Source organism: Chanodichthys erythropterus, chromosome 23 (genome assembly GCF_024489055.1).
Source record: "Chanodichthys erythropterus isolate Z2021 chromosome 23, ASM2448905v1, whole genome shotgun sequence".
NCBI classification, from domain to species: Eukaryota; Metazoa; Chordata; class Actinopteri; order Cypriniformes; family Xenocyprididae; genus Chanodichthys; species Chanodichthys erythropterus.
In genome coordinates, this window is record NC_090243.1 from 30,166,859 (window position 1) to 30,192,687 (window position 25,829).

The 25,829-nt window shown below is 37.8% G+C and overlaps 1 protein-coding gene across 1 annotated transcript in view; it reads right to left on the reverse strand.

Annotated features, from left to right (window-relative positions):
* The window catches only part of dpp6a (dipeptidyl-peptidase 6a), a 293,120-nt gene that overhangs the window by 116,068 nt on the left and 151,223 nt on the right, over positions 1 to 25,829 (reverse strand). The window contains exon 3 of the mRNA XM_067377789.1: positions 12,719 to 12,817. Within this exon, the coding sequence (XP_067233890.1) occupies positions 12,719 to 12,817 (99 nt within the window). The remainder of the gene's footprint in view (positions 1 to 12,718; positions 12,818 to 25,829) is intronic.

Consider the following 25,829-nt stretch of genomic DNA (forward strand, 5'->3'; position numbering starts at 1 on the left):
TCTACAGTGCATAATATCATCCAAAGATTCAGAGAATCTGGAACAATCTCTGTGCGTAAGGGTCAAGGCCTGAAAACCATACTGGATGCCCGTGATCTTTGGGCCCTTAGACGGCACTGCATCGCATACAGGAATGCTACTGTAATGGAAATACCAACGTGGGCTCAGGAATACTTCCAGAAAACATTGTCGGTGAACACAATCCACCGTGCCATTCGCTGTTGCCGGCTAAAACTCTATAGGTCAAAAACGAAGCAATATCTAAACATGATCCAGAAGCGTAGGCGTTTTCTCTGGGCCAAGGCTCATTTAAAATAGACTGTGACAAAGTGGAAAACTGTTCTGTGGTCAGATGAATCAAAATTTGAAGTTCTTTTTGGAAAACTGGGATGCCATGTCATCCGGAATAAAGAGGACAAGGACAACCCAAGTTGTTATCAGCACTCAGTTCAGAAGCCTGCATCTCTGATGGTATGGGGTTGCATGAGTGCATGTGGCATGGGCAGCTTACACATCTGGAAAGGCACCATCAATGCTGAAAGGTATATCCAAGTTCTAGAACAACATATGCTCCCATCCAGACATTGTCTCTTTCAGGGAAGACCTTGCATTTTCCAACATGACAATGCCAGACCACATACTGTATCAATTACAACATCATGGCTGCGTAGAAGAAGGATCCGGGTACTGAAATGGCCAGCCTGCAGTCCAGATCTTTCATCCATAGAAAACATTTGGCACATCATAAAGAGGAAGATGCGATAAAGAAGACCTAAGACAGTTGAGCAACTAGAAGCCTGTATTAGACAAGAATGGGACAACATTCCTATTCCTAAACTTGAGCAACTTGTCTCCTCAGTCCCCAGATGTTTGCAGATTGTTATAAAAAGAAGAGGGGATGCCACACAGCGGTAAACATGGCCTTGTCCCAACTTTTTTGAGATGTGCTGATGCCATGAAATTTAAAATCAACTTATTTTTCCCTTAAAATTATACATTTTCTCAGTTTAAACATTTGATATGTCATCTATGTTGTATTCTGAATAAAATATTGAAATTTCCACATCATTGCATTCTGCTTTTATTCACAATTTGTACAGTGTCCCAACTTTTTTGGAATCGGGTTTGTATGATTTATAAGCTGTTTTCCTATGTGAGCCAAAAAAAAAGTCCCTACAAGGTCAAACATTACTGGTATTACTATCTTTGTGGGGACATTTGAGATAATACCATGACCACACACACACATATTTTCCTTTTAGTCTCAAGTTACTCAGCCGTGATTCACAGGATACATAAACCTCATGGATATTTGATCAGGGCTTCTTTCTCAACCTCTGTGCACTGATATATACAATTAACAGCCCATATAATTCTCATGCAGCCAATACAATGTGAAACTCCATGTTTTACAAGTCAATCACTCTGCTGTACAAATATTAGGCAGGTGCTTGCTGAATTGATCTTTTATAGCAGTAGCTTGTCTTTCGAAGCAGGGTAATTGTTACATGGAAGCGTAACAAAAAAAAAAAAAAAAACAACGACAAAAAAAACATGTTTATTGATGTATGCATCAACTGTGTGGCTAAAACAGAAGCTGTGAGGGCTAATCTAATTAAGAGCTGACTGAGAGCAGAGGTCACCTCCCACACACACCGAACAAAGAGAACAAGAGATTTATTATGAAAATACATGCTGACAGATGCATAGCACACTTCATATGAATATTACCCTACATCTATCACCACATCATCAGATCCGTGCCAGCAGATCCGTTTCCTCACTAGAGACACGTTCAGTTTTTCCGCTTGCAAATCCCACCCTGTAATTAACGAATCCGCCATGGCGGAAGTGCAACTGGCTTTTAAAGGAGACTGTCCTCCAAAAAAAACCCCGACCTTATAGGTCGTTGTGACGAGCAGGGCGGGCGAGAGCCGTGAGGGAACGGCGCGAGGCCGGTGACGCGAGTGATAATGAGCATCACCTGCGAGGCGTGCCGGCCTCGAGTCTCTCACGGAGGAGCTCCGGAGGCATAAAAGGAGGAGCAACTACAGTGAAGGAGGAGAGAGGACCAGGCCTGGACTTTATTTTATGGTTTATTATGTTTGTGTGGCCGGCAGACGTCCGCGAGGGTCTGCCGGCATTACTTTCATTTTGTTTGTTTATTTTGAGATTAAAGTTTTGTTGAATGTTCGCCGGTTCCCGCCTCCTTCTTCCCACATCTACTAACCTCGTTACAGTTGTTTTTTAAGCACTTTATTACGACTTATATTTATGTTTTAAAACATGCGCCCGCTAGCTGGTATAAAAATAATGACAGTGTCGTGTTACGTCTGTCGCAGGGGTAGGCAAGTTCGGTCCTAGAGAGCCGCTGTCCTGCAGAGTTTAGCTCCAACCCTGAAAAAACCTTCAGCTGCCTATAGCCTTAGTAATCCTGAAGAGCTTAATTTGCTTGTTCAGGTGTGTTTGATTAAGGTTGGAGCTAAACTCAGCAGGACACTGGCTCTCTAGGACCGAACTTGACTACCCCTGGTCTGTCGTCATGAAATAACGTATGACTGTCAAAATGCATGTTCATTTAAATGCAATGTGTGGACTTTTTACACCATTTGTCTTATTTCTATTTGGCAAAACTCATTTTTTATTAATGACCCCACCCCACCCAACCCCTAAACCTACCCTTAGTGATTTATAGTGCATATACAGTTTATGAGCACATACGTTTCCTGGGATCGAACCCATGATCACATGATCACATGATTGCATATTGTTATATATTGCAATGCTCAGCCAATTGAGATAATGATGCAGATAAAAGGAAAACAAAGCATTAAAATGAAAATGTCCTGTTGTCGATAGGGGCGCAACTTGAGCAAATGCTCATATGGGTCATATTTCATGAATTAAAATGAAAGTGTCCTGTTGTCGATAGGGGCGCCACTTTAGTAAACACTCATATGGGTCGTATTTCAGTGAAGTGACAAACGACCTATATGGTCGTATTGTTGGAGAACATGTTGTTTTAAAGGGAATGGGAGTTGAGACTCTGATTGGTTTATTGCATGTTATGCCCAAAACACACCCATTACTCGTTAAGAGGATGGGGACAACCCTTTTAGACCATGCACCGGGCGCGCGTACCATTTTCCCCATAATTAAACAAAAGTGGATTCAAAAAGTGCTCTTACGTCGTGCACTTTAGACCATGAGCTTAGATCATTAAAATAGGGCCCTATGTCTGATTAATTTAGTATGTGTATAAGATGTGTTTGGGTGAGGAAATTTACAGGTGTTCACTGACTGTTCACAGAGCTCAAACAGGACAACCCTCAACATTAATGACTAAGACGAAACAGTTATATTCTTTCACACAAATAGCATTTCGACTTAATTCCAATAGAGATTAATGCTAGCATGTTGCTAAGCTAACAATGTGACTCTAATAATCATAAAAGTCTATAGCACACACAAATATTACGTAAATTGGTCAGTTTTAAGTGCATATTGAATTAAACATTTAATTAACATTTCTCAGAAATATTGGGGATTATTTTCAATGAGCCCATTGCATTGCATTCATTGACAGCATTCTACATGACGAATATGTTCGATCCCACCTTTTTGAATAGTTTTCACATCAGTATTGTGCCCATGATGCATTAAAATACTGTCAAGGTAGACAGCTCACTAAATTTTGGAACAGCTCAATATATATATATATATATATATATATATATATATATATATATGAAGAGTTTGCTTCCAAAAGGAGATAAACGCCATTTTTTCCGCCAAAATCAGTATTGTATCTGGTTGGTATTGAAAAGTCATTTATTAATTTTGCGCAAAATGTGATATCCACCATGTTATTCCGTCATGTTTTCTCTTTTTCTTTCCAAAAAGCGACAAACACCAGTCTCCCTTCTCTGCAGAAAGCGATATATCCACTCAACCAATCACAGCGCACCACTCCATGCACTGTAAACAGTAATGGCGGTGCTCTGAATACACCCGGCATCCTAGTTTTCCTTATCTGCTTTGTACTTTGTGATCAACAAAAACAGAAAAATTAATAATTTTGACTGCCTGAGCTAGCTGCTAACAACAAACAAACTTCAACAAACTATCATACAGGGCAAGTTCATGACTTCCTTCAAGGTTAAGAGACATTTAATCCACAAATCATACTCTTGTTTGCTCAACAGCATTCAGCAAATCTCTGTGTACACGTCCAGCATATGCCAGGCTCCGTGCGACTGCTTAGACTAAGGACACAGGGGTGGGCCATTAAAACGGAACCAGATGGTTTAGGCCACAGCAGGCATTAGCTCAGTTTAATTTCTCGTTGCGAGTGTTGAGTAATGCCGATTATGTATCTGTTTGATTTAGACACCTAGCTAGAGAGGCAGTTCAATGGGCTCCTCTAATTATGCAATTATATAGCTGCTTTAGTCCAATCATAATGGGGGCAGGCAGACAGAATCAAAATGAGAGAGTCTATTACAGCCAAAGCCAGACAGAGGACAAAACAGGGAGATGAGGAACGCCGAATGACAGTCACTTACTGCAAGATGATTCATGATGGCAAAGATGATCAGAGACAGATCTTAAAGGGTTAGTTTAACCAAAGATGAAAATTTGGTCATCATTTACCCTTGTGTCATTCCAAACCCATAAGTCTTTCATTCATCTTCGGAACACAATTGAAGATACTTTTATTATTCACTCATCATTTTGTCCATATATTTAAAGTATAGGTAATTTTCATGCTTCAAAAAGTTCATAAAGACATCTCAAATGAAATTGTCCATATGAATTGTGCAGTCTTTAGTCATTAGAGGAATGATCACTTTATATGATAAACAGATTTATTTTAGGCTTTTATTGACATATAAACAGTGATCAATGCACATGAATAAAGCACACCAAATATGATCAATGGAAGCTTAAATGTGCTTGCTTGACACGCAATAACCAGTGAGGTTTGTTCTTGTGCATTAAAGGGTTAGTTCACCCAAAAAATGAAAATAATATCATTTATGCTCATGTCGTTCTACACCTGTAAGGCCATCGTTCATCTTCGAAAAACAAATTAAGTTATTTTTGATGAAATCCGTCTCAGTGAGGCCTCTATAGACAGCAATGCCAATGAACTTCTCAAGATCTAGAAAGGTGCTCAAAACATATTTCAAACAGTTAATTTGAGTTCAGAATCTTTTGTTTTGAACCATGATGCAGAGCGCCAAAGTCACGTGATTTCAGCAGTTTGACATTTTGACACAAGATCAAAATCGACGAGAAAAATTTTTCTTCTAATCAGTGTTTTGAAATCGGCCATCACTAGATATTGTTGAAAAGTCGTTATTTTGTTTTTTGGCACACAAACAGTTTTCTCGTTGCTTTATTATTAAGATTGAACCACTGAACTCACATGAACTGTTTTAAATATGTTTTGAGTACCTTTCTGGATCTTGAGAAGTTCAGTGGCATTGCTGTCTATAGAGGCCTCACTGAGCCATTGGATTTCATCAAAAATAACTTAATTTGTGTTCCGAAGATGAACGAAGGTCTTACGGTTGTAAAAAGACATGAGGGTGAGTAATAAATGACATGATTTTCATTTTTGGGTGAACTAGCCCTTTAAGCATGTACTGTATGTTTGAGCTTCCATTGGTTTTCAATAGAGGGACAAAAAAAAAAAAAAATGAAAGAATATAATTTATTTATTTATTTTTATTTGCACTCTAAAGATTAAAGAAAGTAAGTGTGTTTGGGATGACATGATGGTGAGTAAATGATGACAGAATTTTCATTTTTGTGTGAACTAACCATTTCAGAGAGAACTCAAGAGTTTTTTTTTTTATTTTCTGGATTGGATGTGATCCTGTTTCTTCATAATATCCCATGTTCCCTTCAAGGCAATGAAGAAATCCGAGTGTTAAATTTGTTTTTCATTTGTCAGAGCTTTACTACTAGAGTGGTTCTGAAAGCACTAGATTTCTGTGATGGAAGCAAGTGGTCGATGGACAGAGAAGCCCGAGGGAGAGAAAGGCTTTGCCTTTGTAAATAAATTACCTGTATCATTGATTCATTTATAGATTAATTCAGAATGAGCTGCATCAGCTGTGACGTTCTGACTTTGATTGATGAGTAGTAGAAACGTCTTTGGGGAAAAAAATAAAAAGGGAAAACAAATTCTGGACCAACTTGGTATTGAAAAATTAAATTTCTGGCCTGTCCTTAAAAATCAAGTAATATCTAATGTTCCAGACAGGAACTAAGGGCCCCGTTTTCTGCGAATCAGTTCGACTAAGTGCTTTTGACACTTTAACGAAGATCAAATAATCAGCCAATGATGGTTAAAGCAGTGTTCTTTCCTTTCTCTAATTGGCTGAGGCAGGGCCAATGTCTTTACATACATTTATGAATTCAGTGAAGGTGAGTCACAGAGGAGCAGTGCAATCATATTAAAAAAGTGACAAACCATGTCATATTCCACATTTCCTACTCTTGAAAAATGTTCAGGCTTCTCTTCATAACGTTAATCTAACACTCAAAAAAATGAACTTTCACTGCTGTTAGTTTCACTCAAACCACCATTGTTCACATTACTTAAAAAACTCATGTAACTACATGAACGTAATTTAACTGCGTTGTTTCTACTAAAAATGAGTATTGTCAGCTTTACTTAGTAAGTGTTTATTCAGTCAACTTAACATTGCTGAGTGAAAGGCACAAATTAATGTTGACAACTAACTGGGCATTGGATCATGCTTTGCAAGGGATTGCATTAGGAGAGTAAATTTAGGGATTAAAATGTTATTTTATGTGTTTTTCAGTAAAGTGAAAAGATGTTGTTAGTTTATGTTAGTGTTTAATGTTCATTTATGTTGGACATTTAGAGTAGTTTCTGTAATGTTTTTGAATTTTGTGGTTACTATTATGCAGAAGAGTGTCGCCTGTGTTTAGGCTAAGCAGACTCATATACGCATGTTTAGGATGGAATTCCTGCTCTCAATTCAATTGAGTTTGTTCAATTAGTTATTTTTTGAGTGCATTTTGTAGAGAAAATAGTTCATTTAATAAGGTAAATTAAGTCAATAAATGTGTTTACCTTACGTAATCAAAAAAACATTATTAAGTAAACTGCACATATAAATATTATGTAACAGACATTTAAATGATTTGTATTTATTCAAATAAATTTTGTCAGCTTTACTTGAATTTCTTTTGTTCATTCAACTAAATTGTTATTTGTACAAATGACTTAATATAGTTGTGTGGAACCACTTGACATTTCTTTTTTAAGTAAATCCTACAATTATTTTTTTTTGAGTGAAGGGCACACATTACACATGCATATTTTAAATATATTATATATAGAAACGCTGTACGGGTTAGTACAATATGTTTACTTTTTATGGAGGGGAACGTGTTAAGCTTCTTTTACTCCATCATCCGGCTGAGACTCTTTCTCTTCTAGAATGGTGCCGCAGGTGTTTTTTTAATTTAAAGTGTTATTTTGAAGTGTTTGTCCCCTCGAAACAGTCTGCATTCAATGACTAAGCCCTTGTGTAGATGTCACACTGTTTTCAGCATGAACAGCTTTGCTGATTAAACTACCATATCATTTTACTCTTTGCTTCCAAAAAGCTATTTATTTGTATGTTACATATTTGTAACACAATACCCACAATGATTTGAAAAAAAAAAAAAAAAAAAAAATTTAACTTTTAAAGGCACAAAATGTAAGATTTGTGGATTACATTATCCCAAAACCACTAACAAGTATACATTTTATTGACTTGTATACTTACATTATCCTAAATTTGATCAACGATCCAGATAAATCAGCTATTTTAACCAGTGTTAGCAGCCTGTGTTATTGTGTTGTCTGTCAAAAATGATTTTGTAAAGCGGCTAACAGCATAATCAGAAAGAGCTTTATTTGTAATAACAGCATTTATCCACCATACAATATATTCTAAAATTAATTACATACCATTTAGCAGCAGTCATACAGCTTTTATTAATTTGATATTCATTGAAATTTAAAATTTGAGTTAATACAACAAAGGCAATTGGAAACTCAAATTCTGAACCACAATATTGAAGTTGATTTGACAAAAGAAAAACTGTTGTGATAACAAATCATAAAAATATTTTTTTTACAGTGCAGGCTCTCAGCCCGCTCTGCTTCATACCACAGTAATGTTAATGAAGCTTTAAGCTTTATATTAACTCATCCATGAACATAATTTGTGCTTGTCCCATTGGATTGCTTTCCATCAGCTGGAACTCCCATGATTGCACACTCATTCATGGCATCATCAAGCTATGTCTTTGTTATTTTTTGAATAAGCGACCTCTAGCGGCGAAACTTAGATACTGTGCCTTTAATACATATAAAATGAAAACGAGAAAAATGAGAAAAAATACAACTCATTATTGAAACAAACACAGCGGCAGAGGTTCCTCATTACCTTTCAGTTTATTCCCTTCCGACAGATCTGTTTACCTTTGCTGGACTGACGTGAACGATAACGAGCTAAAATGATGGTGTGAAAAATGGGCGGCACATCAATCAATACAAGAGCAGAGACATTGTGCCATAATTTCCAGCTAAATTACTCCACCCGCTTGCTAGGCGGTGAACTGCGCTTTGTTATGTTATGAATCAAAGCCAGATGAGATGAATGACTTTGAGCGCTGAGTTAATGTTCCTGTGTGAGAGTGATGAGGGTCTGCTGATGCCTCCATATAGCTGCAATGCAGAAACATGAACAAAATTGTAATGAAAGAAATGATCATTACTCTGGTTTAAATATGCCACAACATGAGAACTGAGATACATTGCTTTTGTTGACTTAGCAGGACATATATAACTGCTGGTTTGGTCGTCTCGCTTAGCATGACTATGCTGCAGCCACAGTTTTTTAAGTAATGCTTGAAGATGATGATCATTTACCATCATTTAGACTCCTAGTTTGTTGTTGTTTGTTGTTCAAAAAATAAAAATTAGATGTTTATCTGCTTATCCCCAGTGCATCCAAGATGTAGGTAACTTTGTTTCTTCAGTAGAACACAAATGATGATTTTTAACTCCAACTGTTGCCCCTCTATCAGCCATATAATGTTTGTCAATAGGAACTCCATCTATAAGAGTCAAAAAAAAAACACGCACAGACAAATCCAAATTAAACCCTGCGGCTCATGATGACACACTGATGTCCTAAGACACGAAACGATTGGTTTGTGCAAGAAAACAAACAGTATTTATATAATTTTTTACCTCTAAAACACCACTATGTCAACTGCCCTCCACATCCAGTTAGTGAGGTCTGAACGCTCTCTGACACCAGAATTGATGTCTCGCACTCATTGAAGCAAAAGCATGAGAGATCACTTCCGTCATCAGAGCGTGTTTTTTGACCTCACTAACTGGATGCTGAACGCAGTTGGACATACTGGTGTTTTAGAGGTGAAAAATGATATAAATACTGTTGTTTTCTCACACAAACTGATCGTTTCGTGTCTTAGGACATCAATGTGTCGTCACGAGCCGCAGGGTTTAATTTGGATTTGTCTGTGCGTGGTTTTTTTTACTCTTATAGATGGAGTTCCTATTGACACGCATTATATGGCTGATAGACGCAGCAGTTGGGGTTAAAATCATCATTTGTGTTCTACTGAAGAAACAAAGTCACCTACATCTTGGATGCCCTGGGGGTAAGCAGACAAACATCAAATTTTCATTTTTGGGTAAACTATCCCTTTAATTGTTGATTAACTGTCAGTTTTGTGTATTTATTTTATTGAGAAGAATGCACACAGCACATATTAATCTAAACATCGCTCTCAGCAGAGTGGGAATGAAAAAGAACTTCACTGTGACTAAATTGGGACATTGAATCACGTTCAGTCTCTTGTACATTACGTGTAAACAAGTGCAAGTACGAGCAATAAGTAGCTGGCTGCAGTTCACTTAATGACCACTGGTGTCACTAATAACAAAGGTTTCTAAATTCTACATATAGCCCCTTTAATAATGAATTATATATATATAAAAAAAAAAAAAAAATAGATAAACAATGTCAGCAAGCTTTTGCCAATTTTGTGTGCAATACAGATTTAAATATCTCTGAATCGTTTGTGGCTAAGATTAGAGCTTTCTGAGGTTTGAGCATGGATATGCTTTCATATCTGCATAGCCCAAAGCAGCTGATTAGAGGAGACAGCTCAATGAAGCTCAAACCAAATCAGACTGCTTGATTAATCTACCCGCTGATAAACGCCTCACTTTTTTACATTAAACCATCCGTTTGTATGCAGAATAGACATCACAATCCAGACACATGTCCGCAAAGATTTAATCACCCTCTTAATTCAGAATTGTAGAGTTGCCTCAAAAACTATTTGGAATCCTTCAGACCCACTTACAAAAAGCTGAATTATTTCATTAGATATAAAATATCAAAGCAGGTCATCTGAGCTTGAATGCTGTTGAAAATGTTCACATAACTTCATTTTTCTCAGCCAAGACTGCTGTTTTGTGAAATAGAAGTGTGCTTACTTGCATTGAATGTGCACTTGTAGTGTAGCTACTTCAAATCTTAAAAGTATATATAAAAAAAAAACTACTTGCAGATAATATAATATTATTTAAATAAAAGTCCACTTAAAGGCACAATATGTACATTTTTGACACAAGAGGTCACAAAACAAAGGCATAGCTTGATGACGCCTTGATTTCGTGGAATCATGGGAGGTGTGAGATTATTAACGTTACTGTAGTATGAAACAGAGCAATGAAGCTGGAGCGATTGCTAATGAGAGACGAGCACGACACATGTTTAGAGAACAGTGGAACTTTTATTATGCCGCAGACGAGCGCTTCCACTTCTTCCGGCCAAGTGTATGTGGGGTAAAGCAGCACTGTTTATCATATTAGATACATTAGTGAGTTAAAAGTTGTTACGGTGCAACTGTTTGCTCGACGGTTACTATGAGACATTGCACACTGCAGTAAGCCAGATCGATATTAGTCATTGTAAAACATGGTACTCGCAGTAAATCAAGAAAACGAGATTTAAACAAGCTATATAACATGATTTTTTTTTTCTGTCGATGAATGTATCCAAACAGTTGCTCACCCATCTAATAAAACACATAATATATTAAAGCATCTTTGGTCTTTTTATGGTTTCTACAAAATAAAACCGGAAACCGAGGGTAACACTGGTAACACACTCCGTGTCCTGATTAAAATTGCTTATTTCTCTGGATTTAAACATTCTTGGAAACATAATGTAAGTACACAAGTCAACAAAATATATAACCCTGTTCTAGTGGTTTTTGGATATTTCAATCCAAAAATCTTACATATTGTGCCTTTACAAGTACTTGAAGTACACTTTTAACACACTTGAGTACACTTTTAAAGTTTTGTAATATTCAGCAATACATTTAAAAGTCTTTGTCATCTTACACTAATTTTGATGTGTTGACATATTAACAGCACATGTAAAAAAGTTTTTATAATTTTAACCGTACTGTGTTATTTGATATTACTTTTAAGGTTAACATTTTAAATGTACTACATTGCAACTTCATCATTACAAATGTTTAACAATATTTCACCAAATATATTTAAATACACAACATACAATTTTCAATAGAAATGACATTCAAGTATATTTTAGTTTACCATAAAGGCTTGTCAGTACATTCAGCAGTACACTTTAACTCTATTTCAAAGACAATAGAAGTAATTTTGAAATTACACATAAATGTGTCCTACATAATTCCTACTTACATGGGTCAAAAAAGTTCATCTAATTGTGTTTGACAAAAATGTATATATTTTCTATAATCTAATTGATTAAAATGCAATAATGTATTCAGAAATATTACATTCAGCTCACACTTAAATATATTATATTAGATATACAATATAATTTCTCAAGTTCACACAATTGTCTTTGTCGATGACTGAATCACTAACATTTCACAACCACAAAGTGTCACAATACCCCCAGTTTCACAGACAAAGCTTAGGCTAATCCTAGACTAAAATGCATGTTTATGCTGTTTTAACTTAAAAGTAACTTGTACTGACAGATCTTAAAATATGTAAAAGCCATTGCTTGTCTCAAGATGCACACCAGTGATGTTTTTTATCTAGTGAAGACTTATAAAAGATACTTAAATGCCCTAATTGAACTAAGGCCTAATCCTGGCTTAGGCTAAGCCCTGTCTGTGAAACCGGCCATTATCTATCATTTTGAACCTATTTTTTTGAAAGTTTTGTTTGAAAAGTACGCTTATGCTTTCTTAAAATCTGATTCTTGTGACTTGTTATAGAGAAGTTACATAAAATCCACATGCAGACAAGATGTTACTACATTTTCAGATGCTTTTAGCAGAATTGGAAGCCTCTTTATTTGGTCTTTTGGATTTTATTTTGGTCAGTAAGATCTTGATTCTCAACTGCTTGAAAAAAAGTGTAATCAATACTTTCATTTTACCTTGAAGAAGAAATTAGTCATGCACAACTCTGTATTTTGCTGCCTCTCTGAATTGATTATGTGCACAATGAGAATTATAGTACGTTTGTGACTCAATGCTCAGATAATCTCTGCAATCGTATTAGACACTGGACAGCTAATGGAAGAACGGCGCTAGAGGAAATCAAATGTCTGCTGGTGAGAGCACTTACTGCTGATCCACTTAGCGTTCAGGTCGTGAACTTTGAAGTCTTTCTTGAAGATTTCTTCCACTGTCACTTTTCCCTTAAAGGCCAGGCTATCGTCCTCACCTATAGGGAGAAAAATAAAACAGAAAAGACTTTTAGCACCAAGACCTCAAAGTTTATTTGGTGCAACTCACAATCTTCACGCCTCCACTATCTCCTGCTCAGTGCATGTCAAAAACTCTCAGTTTTTCAGGTTCACGGGAGGCAAACTGTATCTGCATTGGGCTGAACTGGCTGACAGGCTCGTCTTAGAGGGCAGCCTGGTGATTTTTCCTCTAAAAGAAGTGATAGTCTCTTCAGTAATGGCAACTGCAGCTCCTGGGCTTGATGTGAAAACCACAGCGCTCTCTTAACGTAATGCTGGAAAGTTCTGACTGTTCCAGCCTCCAGCAGCGCCTTGGCTCATTATCTCGGCCGTACCGCGGAGCTCAGGGCACAAAGATCGCCTCCATCAGGCAACCTCTGTTTGACATTACCTCTCATTTGTTCAGCACACGGCACGGGTGCACCAACTCACTGCCACATCAATACCAAGAGAGACCGAACACACAGCGCAATGGAAAAGCGTTTTAAATCACACACATTGAGAAGGAATGTGCCGGCAGAGCTTTGCATTAAATGACAGCCCCATAAGGTGAGAATGAACACCAGAAAGTATTCAGTGTGTTTGACAAAGAAAGCGGGGAAGAATCTATCAACTCTCACGCACTTCATCTCGCTCCGACTAATATTACGCTGTCACTTTGACTTGAGTACGTGTGCAGGTTTGCGCGTGGGCCGGGAGCAATTCTCCAGCGCCGCAGAGGACGGGGATAAAAGAGAGGACATGGAAATAAACACAATCAGGCATCCCTCCAGGCTCTGCTTTAGACCAATTGAATGTTTCATTATTAAAATGGGCTTTGTGCATTTACAGCTGATGCCAGCACTAACCTGATTTATTTAGTCATAATTCTGCACATCAGATATGATCACAGAGTGCTTTCGTCTAGCATATGACTCATTTCATATGCATTGGAAGATGCAGAAAAGGCAATATCTGATTTGTACCATTTTGCTGTCAGGATGAGCAGTGCTATACATCCAAAATGGGAGGACTTCAGAAGAGCAAACATCAGAAAGCCTCAGAGATACTGTTTGAAACTAACTTAGGAAATATTTAGTCTTACTAAGTTTAGTCTTGCATGTGGACTATAGTCTGGTTCGCTTTGCAGCTTATTCTGCAGCTGTCCAAATAGGAGACCAAGAGCATGGACATGTCTCATGTATTTGCTTCTGTCTTTGCAACAGGTTTCCCACATGAATAATGATTTTTTTTTAATGATTTTTCAACTGTTCATTATTACTGGATAAGGTTTTTGCAAATGAAATGCACTATGCAATTTTACAATGCACTATGTAGTCCACCATCTAGTGTATTAATTTGCATTTCTTTTCATTAAAGCTGTGACAGTTGAGTGCATGAAGTATCCAAAATTACACTTTTTTTTTTTTTTTTTTGGTTAATTAAGTGCATCATCCTGGAATTTAAAGTGCACTTTTTGTTTGGGAATTTTCAGTGTCTACTCGCAAATATTGTGTTCACACTACAATTATTGAAGGTCACCTAGGGTTGCATTTGACTCTGGCTAAGATCTGTAGAGTCGCTTTTCCACTGTCAGGCCAGTGCGAGCCAGGGCTTTCAGTCGGCCGGACTGGGCTAATAGCCTCGGACCTGTAGCACCGAGCCCAAAACCACACTGTGTTTCCACCGTCGAGCCAGAAGCTCCGCAGCCCTTCACTAAAACGTGTACATGCCTCTCTGGAATAACGCCACACAAATCCATCATTTCACCAACAAATGGAAGTTTTATAAGGAAACTAATCAGAAAGAAATCACTGAAAACTATAGTGAAATCGCAAAACATTAATAAAGCAGCTGTTTTTGTTGTTTACTTAAATATTTTAAACCCAAGCATCAATATTTGACCACATTTTTACAATAATTTTTACAATTAGTCACAGAAATAAAGTAGCATTTTTCCGTTATTTCACAAAAGAAAGGACACATTTGTAGTCACAGGACAGAATGTTTGCAACACATTTAGAAAGAATGATAATTTCTACATTTTCCACCACAAATACGACCTGAGGAACTTTGGCACTCTCTACAGTGACAGTCCCAATACAGTTATATTTTCAGTCAGAGAAACAGAGGAAGCTCCCGAAAAAGGTTGCTTTATTTTGACATATGTGGAGCTAAATATAGATAACAGAAACTCTGGTAAGTGACAAGAAGTACTGACTGATAAAATAAATAAACGATTATGATAGCCTATATGGTTTGTCTGATTTCTTCAAGCGGTCGTATTTACCATGTTTATACAGTTAGCATGCATAGTCATATGCATCGCATATAAATATTTCTGTCTTATACGGTGATCAGAATCAGCATTGGATCACAAACAGCAGTTATATTTTCCATTGCGAAAATATAATAGAGATGACCCCTGCATGACTATACGAAATGTATGACTCTCCAGCTCTCTCTCCCTGTGATTTCTACTGTCCTTTTTAATAAAAGCCAGAAACCTTAAATTTATAAACATGAATTTGTTTCCTGGTGGGCTGATAAAAACTGCATCAGAAATTGCATAAAAGCCAGGCAATCTGATAGGAGCCACCTTTTTCTGTGTGCAATATGCATCAGGCTCGTGGACTAGAGGTCCGTGGGAAAGTCGCCTGAGGCTGATACTATGAAACATTTACATGTGAGCAGAAAAAAATAACATTACACATTACATAAACAGTCATCTATTAGGCAAACAACATATAATAATCCATGTCAATGAGTTCAGTCAAGTGAGTTTCAAAGAGCAAAAACAAAAGAAATCTCTTGGACACGCATTCAAGTCTTATGCCCCGCTGGTGTGTCTATGTTAGAGCTGACAGCTGAGGGCTGATTTTCTTTCATGGTGCAAAAAGGAGAAATGAGCCCAGCTGGAAGTTCTCCGCCTGGCTGCCTGCAATAGAGAGTCTGCAGCGTGCCTGGACTGTGCACTGTTAAAGCTGAGCTGGCCACCATTGCAGCTAGATAAATATTCATCACTGTAAACACAACATCTATGAAATACACTGCCATAAGAATCCATTTAGAGCACAAAACTCAGTAAAAGGACTTTATTGTTGCAGAAGAGCAGTCAAGTGCTCCAGTTTATAGGAATGAAGAAACCATTCACATTCATTTACCATTCACATTATGATTTTGAAGGCAATCATACTAGTCACATTGGCTATATATTATGGATAGTGCAAATTGGGATGCAGACTGAGTATAGTGCACTCTAAAGGGCAGGATAATCATGCAAACCCAAAAAATCAAAGCTCAGTTAAGTTAAAATACATATACCACTTCAATACCAGTGCTGTTTTTGTCTTGATCATTATAGAATATCTATACCTCTGTGTGTGTGGAACTGATGATCAGTCTTTTACACAATCTACTAAATACACACTATTTTATTATATATTTGTTATTACTAGGTGAATGGAAAAGTCAGCAGCTAAGTATTTCTAGAAAATTATTTGAAGCACAGTAATTGTCTAAAATCTAAACATTAAGTTAAATACATAATTTAGTTAGCCTGACGTGGTCATACTCAATTCTAGTCAGAATATGAGTCTGATACTGCTCCATTGGGCTTTGATTATGGGGGCGTATTTCAACCGATCCAGGAAAGACCTCAATTGGATAGACCTACAACCAATCAGAGCTACAGAGTAAGTGACGTATGTTGAGCGACGCATAGTTGTCAACAGAACTCTTCTTAGCGACCATCGGGGCCAGCTGATAAATCAAACTTTTGCCGAATCCCGTAGGAAGGACGGCAAAGACATCTTTCCCATCGACAAATGCCTTGATCGCGGTCCTCTGTTCCTCTTTTAAAATTAATGTGCTGTCGATATCTTCTATAACGGACGCGATGGCGGAATCTACACATCTCAGTTCTTCAACAGCCATCATTGTTGTAAACTGATTGACCTTTTGCAAAGACTCGTCCCCCTTAGTTACTGTTGCTTTGTCCGACAAGCCGTGGCGCTGTCACGCCACACAGAGTGGAAAATACATCGCGGAGCAAAGAAGAAACTGACAACACATTGACAGACGAGACAGAGCAGGTTACTTATGATATTAAACAGTATGATAGTTATGATATTACAAAGTCCCAGCTTTCAAACTGTGTAGTTATTAACAAAATTCAAACAATAAAAAACGTTTTGTGGCTCTTTAATGTGTTGTGACCATGATCGTGACAGATTGCTGTAGCGCCTCAGCTCAAGAGGCTCGTGAACCGATCATCTCTTCCTACTAGTCCATTTATAGCATCAAATAAACATAAATGAACATGAGAATGAATGTTGTTTCAAACGCGGAAAGACGTCAATATGCACAATTTTTCAAGTTTAACTCCACTGATGTTAATCTTCTAACTCAAAATGGCGGATAAAATGGCGGATGCGGCGTTCTGATTGGTTAGATCGCTTGTCAATCAAACTCCCCAAGCGCTCTTTGATGACGTGGGTGGTTACGTAACCGCAGATAGCCTGTCCATCATCGATTAAAGCCCGCCCTGGCAATTTGATTGGCTCGGACTTCTGGAAGCAGAGCATAATTACTCCACAATGGATCGAGTCCAGACCGAACTTCCCGTCCAAAAAATGTTGTGGGCGGGGTTCGGGCTGGCACCCAGGCTATAATTTAGTAGGAAAAAATAAAAAATAAAGTGAACATAAGTGTAGTGCTAAATCTGGTAAAATGTTAACACTTAGTAATACAAGTAGTAATGATGCAAATTTAAGTCCTCTCTACTCCAGTGATCTAACAGACACCTGGGAGCGAACATCACATAATTTAGAAACAGCAATAAACTCCTTTCTAAAGCAATTGCTGCTTGGTTTATCCATATTTCATATCGTCCTCTATTCCGCACTCTACAAACAAAATGTCTCCTGAAGACAAAAAAAGCTGATGACGTGTAAAGCCGCGGTCACACTAGACTTTGAACGTGCAAATTTTTTTCGGATGCTGTAACGGTCGTGATATGACGTCATATCATCATATCACGACCGTTACAGCATCCGAAAAAAATTTGCACGTTCAAAGTCTAGTGTGACCGCGGCTTTACACGTCATCAGCTTTTTTTGTCTTCAGGAGACATTTTGTTTGTAGAGTGCGGAATAGAGGACGATATGAAATATGGATAAACCAAGCAGCAATTGCTTTAGAAAGGAGTTTATTGCTACAGCGTCTTTTTTATAAACATGAATTCAACACATAACTTAAAGTAATACATTTAAAATGTAAAAATATAGAACCTACTCGACTTTAGTGCAAAAAATATAATTCTTTTAATTCAGCCAAGAGGTCATGCCGTAACGAATCGATCTTCTACTGGTCTCACGTCTTCACGTGATGCGAATTCGCAGGTCAGAGTTCACCAAACTTGAACTTTGGAACGCAGCGAAATGCGAAATCTTTCGCACGAGCTTGCGTTTCTGGTCTGACGCATTCGCATGCGTTTGAATGGAAGTCAATGGAACGAAAGTGCAGTGTGACCGCACCTTAATACAGGCGCCCTTTCTTCATACTCACGGGCACTTCGTTTGTGACGTCATGGACTGTCATCTGTTGATGAGTAGTGGCCTGAGGTTACACATGCTTCAGACACCGGTCATGCTGATGACGTTCTCCATGGTTTCAACACCAAGACGCAGTGTCAAAGTTTCGCTTCAAGAGGTAACTGAAAATGATCTATTTATTTATTTATTTATTTTTGCAAATCCACAGACCTTTAATCTATAGATCAAGTATAATTATGGGAATAATTAATCATCTCTGAGAGAATTTTAACATGCTGACCGTTGTAACCAAACGCGACACACTATTTGAATATTGAATGGAGAATGAAAGTGGAGGAAGAGTTTCAGTTAACTTTGGCTTCGGAAGACTTGGAATTTAGTGCACAAAAACATTTATGGTTCTTAATAATGCATTTTTGTCTTTTGTCCAACAAAGCGTTTTTTTCCAGCTGCTAGCATACTTTTTCAATTGTTTTCAATGGGAACGCCGCGTTTTTTAAACACCAGGAGGGTAACGAGGCGCTGAGCGCCTTTTTCACGCTCAAGCGCTGAGAGCTCAGCATTTTTTACTGGTCGCCTCGAGTTGAAGAATGTTCAACTTTGAGTAAAACGCTGCGCTCATCACTGTCACTTTTTAGCCAGCCGTCCAATCAGAGTGGAGGAGGGGCGGGACAAATACAACTCCGACCAACTGTCACATTCTTGCTGTACAACGACATCAACAAACAGAAACAAAATGGATGAGAAATTAATACTGCTGGTCTCCGAACATACATAGCAAGTAATTCCACATTGTGTGAACATTTTTAGTTTGAAACAAATTACCTGCAAAATCAGTTATAAGTAACAGTGACACGGATATTCCGTATCATAGCAACAAAGCGTCTCAACTGAAAAAAAAAACAGATAGGCTCACAAAAACGCTTTGGTGGACACACGGCCTAACAGTAACAAACATAAATATGCACAGTATCACTTTCGAATCAGTCTGTCTGACTGATACCCAATCTGGCAAAAAATGCAGAATTGGAGCCAATACTGATACTGAATATCGGATCGGTGCATCCCTATTTTGCACATATCCTGCATCTGGGGAGATGTGTTTTTAGCTTTCTGTGTAAGGAGTGTTAATATGTGAAAATTTCTGTATGAATGACTTTGCATAATATTAGAGAGGTGAAGAACCTATCCCAGAAATTCACTGCCAAGAAAATGGCGAAAATAAGGACCATGTAACTGAACAAATAAGAAAATGAGGACAATCACAGGCATTAATTAAAGAGCAGCAAGAGCTTTCATAAGCTGCAGAAATGGGAGATGATCTCCACTTCAAAGTCAGAATGGCTGAATGAAAGGAACTTTTGTTGGTTAAGAAGATCAGTGTTATCTGTAAGACTGTAGGCCTAACATACTGCTGATTTCATATGCACTGCTCTTTGTTTGACAGACATGTGGATCTTACTTGTCAGCCCTTTGGCCCAAAGTTAATGAAACGATTAAAAGGAAATGAAGACCTTCCGGTTCAGTGTATGATTCATTATTTTTCTTAATATATGCTGCTTCATTGATTTGGAGCAGAAGAAGAGAGTGTTATTTTCATAATTTTCTGGTGTGAAAATGTAACGTGACTGCTGAGGGAGGAACATTATTAAAGGGCATCTGTATTTTTGATGCATTGACAATGTTTTCATTGAATCTTGTGCTTTAAAAGACATGCACACAGGTTTGTCTATGTACTCTGACATTGTTAGTATTCATGAGAGAGGCTGGTGTAACTGACCCAATTCACTGCTGTCAGCTCAGATATCAGCAAAATATTTAAAAGGCATTTAAAAGACATTTTTTTTGGTGAAAAATTCCTCTGGCAATCGCACTGAAAAATTCCTGGAGAGTCGGAAGGTGACTTGGCTGATCTCTACGCACAAGAAAAGTGCAATTTCTGTAACAACAGGACAGAGAGGCGAAAATAACTCTGGGAAGGTTATCTGACAGACCCCCCGCTATGGTGCCACGGAGCGCAACACTTCCTGAGAGATTTGTGCGAAAAAGTAGTCCTTCCAGGAGAAAAAGGAGTTTCCATCACAAACCCTCGGAGACATGAGCGCCTCTGACATGTCCAATTAGCTGTCATTCGTGTCAGTCAAGCGTCAGCCAACAGTAAGAAATGTTTCCTCTAAAAACATAATAATAAAGCTGAGATAAAAGAAGACCTGACCCAGTTTTCCAGTCAAAGCACTGATCGAGCTCCATCATATCAACCTATCCATTACATGAAAGAGAGGACGTGTCACAGCAAGACAAGAGCAGAGATTGAGAAAAAACACTCGGGCAAGAGGAAATCCAGAGTAACATCATTGATGGAGTGTGGTGGGGTGTCAGGAGCATTTTGTATCTGGCAGTGTGGATAACACTGAACTGTTCATCAGTGGAGCAGAGGGGAGGAGGATGAACTGACAGGAGCTCTATTACAATGACCTCCTCCTGGGACTTGAGAGATGGGCAATGTTTATAAAGTTGAAATTATCTTTAGAAAAAAGGTTCTGTAAACTGTAGGAGGTTATAGATTTCCCGACAACAAATATAATAAATAAATAATCGTATAACACAAAATATTATATATTATAAAGAGAAATATTTAAATAAAAATAGAAGATGAAAATGTCCCCTGACAAAATATCTTTCTCAAGTTTACCTCAAACATCATGTCAGATGTATACAGAACAGGAATTTAATATTTCTGTCCAGAAAACGCCCAGATACACTAGTTTGCTGGTCCATATATATATATATATCAATTGTAATGGATTGGGAAAAAAAAATAAATCACAATATCACAATCATATTTTTTCTGGATTTTTGAGTAAGTTTTTTTCTAAATAGAATCTTTTGTAAAATTTATAAACATCTTCACTGTAACGTTTGATCAATTTAATGTATCCTTGCCAAAATATATATCATAAATGATTTACTGCTTTATTAAAGAGTGAACTGAAAATTCATGTCATTCCACACCAGTAAGACCTTCGTTCATCTTCAGAACACAAATTAAGATATTTTTGATGAAATCCGAGAGGCATGACTTGTCCATTGACAGCAAGTTAATTTACACTTTCAAACACCCAAAAAGGTACTAAAGAAAAGTTCATGTGACTACAGTGGTACAACCTTAATGTTATGAAGTGACGAGAACACTTTTTGTGTGCCAAATTTTTGTGTTTGTGATGGGTGATTATCCACTGATTTGAAACAAAAGATTTGTAAAGATTCGAAGCTTCATGAAGCGGTGTTTTGAAATCGCACATCACTAGATATTGTTGAATAAAGTCTCTTTTTTTTCTTTTTTTTTTTTGGTGTACAAAAAGTATTCTCGTCGCTAATATTAAGGTTGGACCACTGTAGTTTTAAATATGTCTTCAGTAGCTTTCTGGGCATCTGAAAGTGTTAATTATCTTGCTGTCAATTGTGGCCTCACTGAGGCATCGAATTTTATCAAAAATACCTTCATTTGTGTTCCAAAGATGAACGAAGGTCTTACAGGTGTGGAACGACATGAGGGTAATTAATGACAGAATTTTCATTTTTGGGTGAACTAACCCTTTAATGTTTCCTGGTCTTCTATATGATTTATCATACACATTAATTTATAATAAAAAATAAAAAAAGTTTGTCTTTTTTAAAGGGATAGTTCATCCAAAAATTTTAATTTGATCTTTATCTGCTTACCCCCAGCGCATCCATGACTTCGTTTTTTTAGTAGAACACAAATGATGATTTTTAACTCCAACCACTGCCGTCTGTCAGTCAAATAATGTGAGTGAATGGGAACTTGAACAATAAGAGTCGAAAAAACTTGCATAGACAAATCCAAATTAAACCGCTTAGTGAGGTCTGATCGCGCTCTGACAACGGCAGTAATGACTCGTGCTTATACTTCAATGAGTGCGAGACATCACTGCCGTTGTCAGAGCGTGATCAGACCTCACTAAGCGAATGCTGAACGCAGTTGGACATAGTGGTGTTTTAAAGGTAAAAAATAATATAAATACTGTTCGGTTTCTCGCACAAACTGATAGTTTCGTGTCTTAGGACATCAATGTGTCATCACGAGCCGCAGGGTTTAATTTGGATTTGTCTATGCAAGTTTTTTCGACTCTTATTGTTCGTTTCCATTCACTCGCATTATTTGACAGACAGACGGCAGCGGTTGGAGTTAAAAATCATCATTTGTGTTCTAATGAAGAAACAAAGTCACCTACATCTTGGATGTGCTTGGGGTAAGCAGATAAACATCAAATTTTCATTTTTGGGTGACCTATCCCTTTAAGCGAAAATTAAACTTCAAAACTTTTTCCACTTCTGCAGCATATATTTTTTTCAGCAAAATTCACCATTCACCTCTCCTTATCAAATCACCATAATTTAGAAAGAACTTCTAATGATCAGTTACTCATACATAAAATCCCACCCTACATGTTGTAACATCCTGTTTCACTCTGAAATGTCACATTGCGCAAGTAAAACGGGGTGCGAATGGTGTCATGTTGACGTCAAGAATAGGATTATTTGCGATATGCCTAGGATAAATCAGGTGCAGTTATATAAGTGACCTGGTTTACAGGCAGGATTCTGTAGAGATCTTTGAGACCTGTCCAATGTCCTGTCCTGCAGTTTTGGAGTGGCATCAGGACTCAAGCTAGAGACGCCACCTGCTCGGTCTCTACTGCCTGCGCTCATTCTCTCTGCTCTATTAGCTTGACTGCCTGAACTGTCCCCTGCTCTAGTTTAAATAGAGCACAGACGTGAAGCGAAAGACTGCAGCTACTGTAGACAAGGTGTCCAAACGGACAGAAGAGGATGTGACAACACACTCACACACACCCACATGACCAATAAAATTACCTCACTAGTTGGTTGTCATAATATTTCACTATATAAGTATAGCCAAACCACATACACACCCACACACACACACACACACACACACACACACACACACACACACACACACACACGCTCAAAAGCATAAAGCAAATCAAGCAGTGCCTCAACTCAAGCTGTGCCTCCCATTAAAATATTCTACACTGAGCTTATTATTAGTGAAATAGGTAAATGTATGAAACAACACAGAACTACAGACAAAATACTCAATTAGTTTCTCAAAGACTGAACCTGCTAGCTTAATGTAGGCAAACCAGCATTCACAGCACACTAATTAAAGCACGGCTGGGAGATTTTATTGGCTCTCAGAGAGCAAGGGAATGCTGAGATTTATATTGCCCAGTAACAGGCTTCAGTGGCCACGTACAAACTGCAGTTAAATATGGTACTTCCTCCACTGCTGAGGGCTTAATCCTGTTCTGTAGAGTTTGGATGTTTCTTTTAGTACTATTTCAATGGCAGAGAAGACAAATACAACCTATCTGTAATACCTGCAAGAAAGCAATAAAATTCATCTGAGGAGAAGATCTCAAAGAAATAGGACACTGCCTTGCCCAAACTCTCCTCACTCATGTATGCAATTTTGTCTATCACTGACTTAGCAAGTTGCAGTATCGTAACTAAGAAAACTGTGTTTTTGTATGAACAAGCATGTGGCGGTTCGACTCAAATGCATTAGTAAACTCTGCACCCTCTGACTAAGAATCAGAAACTGATGGATTTGTGTCGTAAGATCCGTGCAAACCCGGGGCGAGTGACTCTAAGTGATATCGGGTCCGTAATGAACAAATAATTGAAAGTACGGGATACCCAGAACAATCAAATATCTAAATTAATACATGACCAATGATTCATTTCTAATTAGAAACACAATCTAAGAGTAATAATCATTTGAAATTGGAGTCAGATTAAACGAGCAGCTAAAGTAAAATTGAAACTAAATTCAAAAAATTGAATGAACTTCACAGGGGCGCTAAAAAGACAATCCGTTTTTGGGCCGACGGGGGGTTCCTTACATTCTAGCTGATTTTTGTCTGTGGATCAAAAATCACACTTTATTTTATAGTGTCCTTGTTAAATGTGTGTACTATAATAACAACAACAGTAAATTATGCAAATAACCCTACGCTGTTACCAAGGGTGTACTCACACTAGACGCTCTGAACCATGCCCGAGCGCGTTTGACCCTCAAAGCCCGGTTCGTTTGACAAGTGTGATCGCTCTCTTCCATTCAAAAAGTTGCATCGTTCATGATGTAAGCATGCTCCGGCCTGGAACGTTAAGTGCAGTGTGAGCGCAGGCCAGCGGGGGAGAGGGGAGGGGGGACAATCACGCTCGGGCTCGGTTCAAGGCAACCATGCCTAGTGTGAGTACACCCTAATATTACACAGTACTTGTGTAATTGCACTGCCACAAGGGCACTGTAAAATAAAGTGACCAAAACTGAGAACACTTAATTCTAAGCAGTAAATAAACAAACACACACACATAATTTTACAACAAAACAAGGCAACTCTGAAATACCATACTGTAATGATCTGTTTTCATTCAGATGCATAATCTGCATTTGACTCAATGTGGGTACCACGGTCTGCTAAAATATGTAACATTTAGTAGCCAAAAGACTGTTTAAGTGGTGAAATTGCAGAATCACTCAGTGAAGATGGTTGTGCTGAAGCGTTTTAGTTCATTGAGCACATAACTTCGAAATAGCTTTTGAAAGCATGCTCGCTTTTTGCTTTCCCTTTTGCTTTCGCACGGCAGTTTTTTCCCTTTCTTTGAACAAAACAAATACTTGAATCCTCTGCCATTGTCTTGTCAGTCAGCATTCCTTACTCCTGTCATGAGTGAAATCTTTCAAATCATTCCTAGATTCATTTTTGTAATCTTGAGCGTGAGCACGTGATGTCACCTTGGCAGCAATCTACAGTAGTCAACATTGGATCAAAAAAGTTCATCAAAGTTGTCCTAAGAACTAAGCTGTCCTAAGAAGAAGGTTTTAAGACAACTTTGAAGAAAGGTTTTGATCCACTTCAAATGTTGACTACTGTACAAGCTATCTTGGAATATGAAAACACTATTGTCAAATGTAAGTTGTGGCATTACATGGCCTGCCCATCCTCATCCCTTCGGTCTTGACATACATTACACACATCTATTATCAAAAACCTTTCTAGGAAAAAAAAAAAAAAAAAAATTAAATTTTTTTCTTACAACCTTACATGAATTATTTTGACAACATACATCAAGACATATAATCGTGTCAGGGTAACAGGTGAATTATAGCTACAATTAGCATCAAGCTACACATGCAAATTTATGATATTAACACTACGCTTTTACTCACTGTGAACTTCCATTGAGTGTTTGTAATAACTTTTGATTGCAATCTAATGTGGATTTTGGTCATATGGTGAGGCAGAAATATGTTGTTTGTAGCACTTTTAGAATAAGCTAATAGCTACTTAGCATTTCTGTTGTAATTGACTTCTCTTGTGATTGACTGGGTTCAAATTCG